This window comes from Brassica oleracea, chromosome C9, assembly GCF_000695525.1.
Source record: "Brassica oleracea var. oleracea cultivar TO1000 chromosome C9, BOL, whole genome shotgun sequence".
NCBI classification, from domain to species: domain Eukaryota; kingdom Viridiplantae; phylum Streptophyta; class Magnoliopsida; order Brassicales; family Brassicaceae; genus Brassica; species Brassica oleracea.
In genome coordinates this window covers 8,189,296-8,198,227 of record NC_027756.1, presented here as the reverse complement: position 1 = coordinate 8,198,227, position 8,932 = coordinate 8,189,296, and the positions used below count along the sequence as shown (strand labels likewise).

General features: G+C 39.2%; 2 protein-coding genes across 2 annotated transcripts; both read right to left on the bottom strand.

Annotated features, from left to right (window-relative positions):
* Window positions 1–4,899: 4,899 nt before the first annotated feature.
* LOC106318044 (splicing factor 3B subunit 4) lies at window positions 4,900–7,110 on the bottom strand. Its single transcript, XM_013755884.1, has 9 exons — window positions 6,934–7,110; window positions 6,807–6,855; window positions 6,619–6,707; window positions 6,488–6,544; window positions 6,338–6,400; window positions 6,184–6,249; window positions 5,996–6,082; window positions 5,796–5,889; window positions 4,900–5,680 (listed from the first exon to the last, which is right to left on the bottom strand). The coding sequence occupies exons 1-9, from the start codon at window positions 7,036–7,038 to the stop codon at window positions 5,145–5,147; spliced, it is 1,146 nt and encodes a 381-aa protein (XP_013611338.1). The 5' UTR covers window positions 7,039–7,110; the 3' UTR covers window positions 4,900–5,144.
* Window positions 7,111–7,404: 294 nt separating this feature from the next.
* On the bottom strand, window positions 7,405–8,932 carry LOC106318043 (pentatricopeptide repeat-containing protein At2g18520, mitochondrial). Its single transcript, XM_013755883.1, has one exon. The coding sequence runs from the start codon at window positions 8,818–8,820 to the stop codon at window positions 7,561–7,563; it is 1,260 nt and encodes a 419-aa protein (XP_013611337.1). The 5' UTR covers window positions 8,821–8,932; the 3' UTR covers window positions 7,405–7,560.

Genomic DNA, 8,932 nt, shown 5'->3' with positions numbered 1-8,932 from the left:
TGAAGAACCCTAAGATAGGGAGGATCACTTTAGCTGGGTGTTGGATATGAACCGAGAAGACAAATGACACTTCTGGAACTGAGATGGATTGAAAGGATCGTCAAGAGATGCATAATTGCTCTTGATATACCCACAATCTAAGGCTAACCACCTAAGAAAGAATGTAGTGCGTTGGCTAACCACCAAACAACACACAAAGATGAATTGGCTGACCACCAAATCAACAAGCCGGTTCACACCAATGAACTAGCTAAAGAACTCTCTCTCTCTCACTCAGAGAAAAGAAGAAAACAAAAAATAAACTCAAACTTAGACTGTTTTATTCATAAAAGAGTTTACATATTTATACTATATGTGTTCAAAGAAATACATAATTATTTGTGGGAATCACATATCTAGGAAATGAGAAATTTGACTAAAAAATAATAAATGAGTCAAAGTTGCTGAGTTTGAGGTGGACTGGTCAAGGAGACCCTTCGACTACTGTCCAGGTTCATTCTGGTCATTCTGGTCCATGATGGTAAGGATCAAGACGTGGACTGGACGATCCGTACGGCCCAAATTCACGAGAACTGAAGATCACATGATTTGCAAATTGCATAACTCCCACATCTGAACTCTGTTTGATCTGATTCTTCTTCGAGGAACTCCGTAATTGAGTTGAGCACATTCTCCAAGTGATTTCATGCGTAGAGGACTCGTGGTTTGGAAGATTTGAGTCAAACAATGAACATATATCATTACTGTTTTCTATGATCAAGTCATGCATATCTGTTTTGCCCGGTGCGCTACTCAAGGGCACATCAAAGTGCATGATAAAAAAATGTGAATTATTTGCTGATCTCGGGAGATTGGATGGGATTCAAGGGTTCATTTCATACTGAAATAAATGCTCATTTTTCATCCTTTTGATTAGTCATTTGCTAATGAGAGATCTAGCATATACAATACTACGTCTTCCGTATGATTCTGAGTATGATCTTATTGGTTCTAGGGGGTTTGTATTTCTGAAATACCGACCTTTAAAAATTATTGCAAATAAAGAGCTTAGCTTTTCAATTAGACGCCATAGTTGCTTCTCTATCAAAATCTTTAATATACTTAAAACCTATACCTCCATCTTCTTTTGGCTAGCATAACTTGCCCCAGGCAATCCAATACATACCCCTTGCATTTCCTCTAGAATTTCAACAGAATGAAGATATGTACAATGCTTGTCAGCTTAGACGTGAATGTATTTGGTAATCTGAAACAATACAAGACATGATTCGGCATTGATGTTGCCCCTGCTTTTATTAGAACCTCATTTCCACCTTTTGTAAGATATTTAACTATCCAGCCATTCACTTATTATGCATTTGATCCTGCAAAACCCTAAAAATATGTGTCTTTGAGCCTCCTAACATTCGGGAATTTCCAAATAAGATTTCATACCTCCTAAATTATGGATACCTAAAATGTTCTGATTTCTTTTCTAGTTGCCTCCTAAATCCTATGACGAAATTGCAGATATGATTTGGCAAAAGTTATGACCCGACATTGTTCCATAGTCCTTTAGGATTTGCAAAATTGTTTGGCACTCTTCTTTTTGCGTTTGCAAAAGAAGAGACTATCATCTTCAAAAAGAAGATGAGAAATCACCGGACTCGCTCTTGCTACCTTTAATCATTTTAATTATTTCTCTTGTTATGCTTTCTTTATATTTGCAATCAACGCTTCCGTGCATGTGATAAAAAATATATGGTGAGAGTGTATATCCTTATCGCAGTCCCATATGAGGAGTTATATGGCCTCGTGGTTTTCCATTTAGCAGTATCATGTATTGCACTGATGTGATGCACTCTATCATCCACATGATCCATTGAGAATCAAACCCCATTTTCGTCAGAAGAACTTGAATAAATTCTCCCTCCACTCTGTCATATGTTTTACTCATATCTGTTTTGATTGCCATAAATTTGTACTGACATGATTTGTTTGTCAGCATTCCATTAAACATTTCATGTGCTATCAAAATATTATCTGAAATTAAACGTCTTTCTACAAAAGATGACTGGGTCTCTTATACTAGTTTTGACAGACAGCTCTTCAAACTATGGTACAAAACATTAAAGATAATCTTGTATCCAACTTTACAGAGGCTTATTAGTCCTAGCTATGTCATCCTTGTAGGTCTTTCCATCTTTGGAATCAAACAAATATTTGTTATATTCAACCTGGTATCCAGCTTCCTTGTCTGCAAAAAGGTATTCACTAAGTTGAGTATGTCATCCTTAATTATCTGCCAAGCATGTTGAAAGAAGAAGGTTGTCATTTCATCCAGTCCCGGAACCTTTTCCGAGCACATGATAAATAATGCTAGTCGAACTTCCTCTATGTACCTGCCGCAATTAGACGCCTATTCATCTAATAATTTATGCTAACCGGGATATCTTGTAAGAAACTATCAAAGTCGGTGGGTAAGGTAGATGTAAGAGATCTTCAAAAAAATCCACTGCCACCTTTTCCACACTGATTCATCTGTTATCCATTGTCATCCTTCATTATGTAAACCAATAATTATATTCCTAGACCGCCTCTTTTTAGTTAAAACAAAGTAGAATTTTGTATTTGCATTCCAACTGAATGTCACATTTTTCTACTCTTTTGTTGCCAGTAATCTTTATCATCTTTGTATGCCTCTTGTAACTTACTTGAAACTTCCACTATTTTTTTTTGAGTTCTATTGTCGTCATTTTGGACCTCTTCCGGAGCTAGATGGAGTTCATTTCTCTTTTATTTCTTATATCGTGGATTATCCTTTTTTCATTGAGCAATTTCATGTCTACAGTTAGTCAATCTTGCCGAAAGTCTTGATTGGCGTGTCCCTACGATATTTCCCATCCGCGGGTTATCGATTCAATTAAGCCCTCGTGGCCTATCAACCTTTCATCAAATCGGAATGATCTTCTCTTCTTTGGAACCTTGTCCTCAATGACTGCCACTATAGGTTGATGATCAGAGCCCACCATTCCTAAATATTATGTAAATGAACATGGAAATAAAATATGTCATTCCTTGTTTGCCAATGTCCTATCCAATCTACATCATATCATTTGTTTCCCTTTTCTTCATTGCCATGACATCATATTGCCTAAGGCTGCGAAGTCAATCAGACCGCAATTTCTAATCATATTATTGAAAGGCATAAAAGTTCATGGATTTAGTTAATTTCCTCCCTGTTTCTTCTTGTGATTTCTGGTAATCTTGTTCAGAGCTCTGATAATAAACCAAGTTTTTGTATGTAATAACCCATACCTCGTTAATTGTTTTCATACCTGATACCTTTGTTTTGGAAATGGATCCCGTATACAAAGATAAGAAATAGTTTTTTTCCTAAAATTTTTGCTTCCAAATCAATCATTCCATTAATAGGGTAGAGAATGTTGACGTGAATAATCATTGTCGTAATATAATGTCAATGTTTCACTTGTGTCATGTGGATCAACCGTAATCAACTTCTCGGAGGTGTGATTGAAAACTTAGGACAAAATGAAAATCTTCAAAAACATGATTTGAAAAAAAAAAGTATTTCAAATTGTTCGGGATCAAGCTTCATCTATTTTTCTTCTTTTTTGGTGTAATCAAGCTTCACCTATTGTTTATCTCTATTTTATATTGGCCACTATAGACATCTTTACTAGGAACAAACCGCAAAATTTTATTGATTTTGTGGTTAGTGTGAAATCTTGTTCAAAATTGATATGGCTATTAGAAAAGTATTGAAATATATTTCCGGGTGATATATAAAATTAGTGGGAAAAAAGCATCTCGAGTGGAAAGCAAAATGATGGAAGCACATTTGGAATGAAACCAAGGCCATCAAGATTGCCCGAACTATTTGTTGGTACGATTTATATACATGTGGATGGCGAAACGAGTTTCTGAAAACGATGCACCTCTCCTTTTTTTCTGAAAGAGCACATCGAACACAAGTCATTTCGTTCTAATTGCGTGATTCAACTAAAGAAGAATATCTTTAAACTGAAACCATTTTTATATATAGCACATTAGCTAAGATTCAGTTAAGATTTATTCTCAAAAACAATTCCCAACAAATAGTATAAATAAAAAATTAATTGTACATAAATTTTATATAATGTAGTACACCAAGTATAGCCAAATATAAACAATTACTCCCTCCGTTTCAATATAGATAATGTTTTAGAAAGAGTATTTTGTTTCAATTTACATGAAGTTTTGAGATTTTAAGATTAACTCTAACTTTATTGGAAACTGTTCAACAAATTAAATTATACGGTATTTTTTTATAATTGGTTAAATGATTTAAAAATTATATTTTTAAAAATAGCTTTTTAACAAACTTTTTTAATCTTTCTGCACTAAGGCAAAACTATGAAACTAGGGTACATATAATGATAATAGTTTTGCAAAAGCTATCAGTTAAACTCAAACTAAAGATAACTGAGTATGCTGTTCAGAAAAAAATAACCAAATATAAACATATATTTGAAATGTAACTACGATTGTGGGTTTAAGATTTAGGGACAATGGGAGTGTTTCTGAGATGGCTTGGATGTTTAAAGATGTTAATGGCTTTTTATCTACATTATGGATTTAATTGGTAAGAGCCGTGGTTTCAATTTCTGGTGTAGAATTATAGGTGTGATTTTTTTGCCTCCTTTGGCTTTCTCAGACGCAATGCAGATGTCAGATGTGTCTCTCCCTATCTTCAATGTAATGTTCTTAGGGTTTTAAACAATGAAGCTGAATCAGTCAATGGTCAGAGAGAGTAGTTGAGTTTGGGCAAGGAAAGGTGAGCAAGGAGAATGGGTCCATAACTTGAGCAACAAACGACCTCTGCTTAATCATCCCTATCTTTTTCTTGTTTTATTAGTGTAAAAGGAACCTGAAGGGTCAGAATTCAGAAAGTAATAACTGAGATTTTAACAGCAAAGTGTTTTGGTAAAAATCAAAGCACACGGCATCAGGTATTCTGCAACAGAACATGAACACTAGAAACCAGACATGCGCACTAATTTCCACGCTCTCTCTCTCTTGCAGAGAATCAAAGACCAGACATCAAGAAAAATATAGCATATTGTATTTTCTATCTCCTGTCTAGTTTGCGAATGGCCCAACACTCAGCCTTGGTGTGGTGGTGGTGGTGGAGGCATAGACATGTGAGGATGGTGGTGCTGCATGTGTTGGGGCGGCGGCGGTCCACCTTGCTGCATGTGTTGCGGCGGTGGTGGCCCACCTTGCTGCATGTGTTGCGGCGGCCATCCATGTTGGTGCATTCCCATGGCTTGAGGCGGTGGTGGTGGTGGCCTTGGACCGCCGAAACCTTGTTGGTGATGAAGAAACTGGGGAGGTGGTGGCGGCGGCATTCCCTGAGTAGGACGGAATTGCATGGGCGGTGGAACAGCTAAGCCGTGTTGTTGTTGATGCTGCTGAGGTTGCCAAGATGGTGGTGGCTGAGTTTGGTAGACTTGTGGAGGTGGTGGCGGTGGTGTTGGACGGGGTCCTGGGATAGAAACAGGTGGCATGCCGCCATTGACAAAGGGACGTGGAATACCATTAGCTTGAGGAGCATTGGGATGCGTTGGCGGGCCGCTTGCGAAGAGAGTATGGGGTCTGCTTTTCTGGGTAATTGGATTTGTGGCAGCCAAAAGCCTCTCTGCATTCACAAAAGCAACGTGTTGTTGTTCCAGTATCAAAGAGGTAAGAGTGATAAGCACTACAAAAAAAAAAAGAATAACTGAAAAAACAAGCGAAGAGTAAGAGAGGCTAACCTGCTGGAGTACCATGGCGCTCTCCTTTGGTGTCTTTCTTGTACGCGTAAGAGACTGTGATTTGTCGATTACACAGATACTGTCCGGTCATTGCCTGCAATACACATTCACAGGATTAGGTGACTAGAGAAGCTATTAATGTGAAATATGTTGGAAACTCATTCTCGTAGCAAAGTTTACAAAAGTGAAAAGAGACTGACCTCAATAGCAGCATCAGAAGCGTCAAAGGAGTCATAGCTGATGAAACCGAAACCTCGCGAGTTGCCAGTATCAGGATCTCGCATTATCTGAAACGAAAAGTTGGGAGCATCAGCCGTTCTATTCCCAAACAAATGACATATTAACTCAGACAATAACAGACTGAAATTTAACAAGTAAAAGATCATACCTTGGGATTAGAAGCAATGCCACCAAAGGCGCTGAAAGTATCATACAAGATCTTCTCATCCACATCCTGTAACGTAAAACCTGGTCAGCTACGAATAGGCAGTTATCTAAAAAAAATAAAGACACCATCACCAAAATGTTATATATAAACTTACAGGGTCAAGATTGCCAATGAAAAGGTTGGCACCAACATCCAAACTCTTCTTATCTTGAGACGCCTAGATACAATTGAAAAAAAAAATGTTAGCAAACTCCTCAAAACACACAATAAAGCATATACTTGCAGAAAGAAAGATGATAGATACCTTGTTAACACGAATAGGCTTGCCATGGATTTTAATCATGTTAAGAATCTTAATTGCCTGCACACAACAAGCAAAGGAAACGTTTACATTACAAATGCGCCGAGAAAGAAGTTTTAAGAGAAGAGACTTACATAGTCAGCATCTTCCTCGCTACGGAACTCAATGAATCCATATCCTAGGTGAAGACCTGTCACCCTATCTTTCGGAACGTAGACGTTAACTGAATCAAATACCAAAAAAAAAAATAAAAAAAAAAGTCAGATCCCCATTAGATGTGGAAGAAACTAAACCGAGATTAAATCAAAGAATTGAACTTTACCAACAGGGCCTGCTTGCACGAACAGTTCCCAGAGCAATTCTTCAGAAAGCTACAAAATTCACAGAGAGGAGAAATTGAGTAAACACACACGAAATCAAAATCGGAAACCTAGAGTTAGTGCGAGAACCTGGGGGTCGAGATTGCCGACGTAAACAGTAGCTTCTTGGTTCCTCTCAGCTGAGTGCTGGCCCAGGAGATTAGCTCCCACTCCTGGAGCTATTCGTGTCGTCATTCTACTTGCGAGTCGTTCGCCGGAGAAATCGATTGAATGCTAAATCTGAGGTTTTGGATTTTGTTTTCTGTCTATTTTACTTCTCGACGTTTCTATAGCTTAAGGAAGAATGAGGTTTTCGCCGACTAATTGGGTTTTGGATTACTAATGGGCTTTTCCTTTTAGGCCCATTTTAGTTTTCTTTCAAAATATTTGGGACTTCTAATAATTTGATTGATTTGGTTTGGCTGTAATTAAGTCAAAATCCCATGTCTATTAGAAAGGTGAAAGAGTGTTCTTGTGTTGAATTCAATTTTAAAAGCACTGTGTGTTAAACATAGATCTACATTGCATGAGCTGAATGGACATGCAGAGACAAAATCTTTGCTATCTCTATCTTTTATCAAGCTATAATTGTTCTCATCTTTATATAAATTCAAACCACTAGAAACTTTTGTAGCTTTCACAGCTAGTTTATGAGAAAATAAATGCATCCTGGATCAAGCAAGACAGCACAAACAAACACACAGATCTTCTTTAGCTTTATGCATCAGCATCACTTTCTTGATCCGACACTTGTCTTGTTCGGGAAGAACCAGCAGCATTGGCCTTTGTATACAATCCAAGACTCTCTTCTAGTTTCTTCCACTCGGTTACCAAACGCGGAGGGTATTTCTTCTTCACGATCCTAGCCACTCCTCTCGCATCTTCCATCCTATTATTCCTCACCAGTCCTTCAGTCAAATGCTTACACGTCTTGAAATCCGGAATCTTGTGCACCAACGCGCTCTTCTTGAACACAACCAAACCCTGATCGTACAACCCGTTGATACACAGATGAAATATCAACGTCCTAAACGTAGCCGCGTTCGCACAACAACCCTCTTTCTCATCAAGCCCTTCGTACACCTTCTTGGCCTCACCCATCATCCCTTTCACGCAGTACGCAGTCATAAGATAGTTATAGCTAATCGTATCAGGCTTCAACCCCACACTACACATCTCATCCATCAACTCCTTGACTCTCTCGGGGCTCTCCTTAGCAGCGTTCATGAGCCTAACGTTGTAAACAGTGTTATCCAATTCACAGCCTTTACTCACCATCTCGCTCCACAAGCTCTCCGCTACATCCGTTTGCCCGTTCTTATACAACGATCCTAGGATGGTTGTGAAAGAAATGATGTTAACCTCAACACCTTTCTCCTCCATAACTCTCATAGTCTCCATAGCCTTATCCACCGAGCCAGCATCGCAATACGACTTAATCAACATCCCGTAAGAGACTTTATCGGGAGTGATGTTACGATACCTCTGAGGCATTTCGTCGAACAGTTGGGGGACTCTTTCGAACAAGCCCGAATGGAGACAAGCGGCGAGCAAGGCGTTGAAGGAGACGACGGATCTGGGCGTTCCGAGCTGTTCCATCTCCTCGAACGTCCTCATAGCATGGTCGAACATGGAGGCTCGTCCGTAGGATCTGATGAGCGTGGAGAGGAAAGACTCTGTTTTGATTTGTGGGTCTTTCTTGCGAGACTCGATTAAGGCTTCGACGTCGGAAAAACGGTGAGATCTGGCGAGGCGGCGGACGGTGAGCTCCATGGCGTAGCGAGAGGAGAGAGGGGATGAGGCGTTGCTGGAGACGGAGTTGTAGATCGCCAAGGCTTTGTCGGGATCGTGGACTTTGCGGAGTTTGGACTTGGCTTTGGAGACGGTGATTGCGGCGGGAGATGCGGTGGTTGTGGACTCTGTGACGGCGGTGGAGAAACGGCGGAGGAAATAGAGATAGAGACGAGACGGCGTCATTGCAAGCGTCGTCAACGAAGGTGGTAGTGGTCGACTGTTAGATAAATGAAATGCCTTTAGGGTTTAAGACTGAGAGAGAAATGGGTTTTGCAAGTTTGGCATTTTGGTCTTT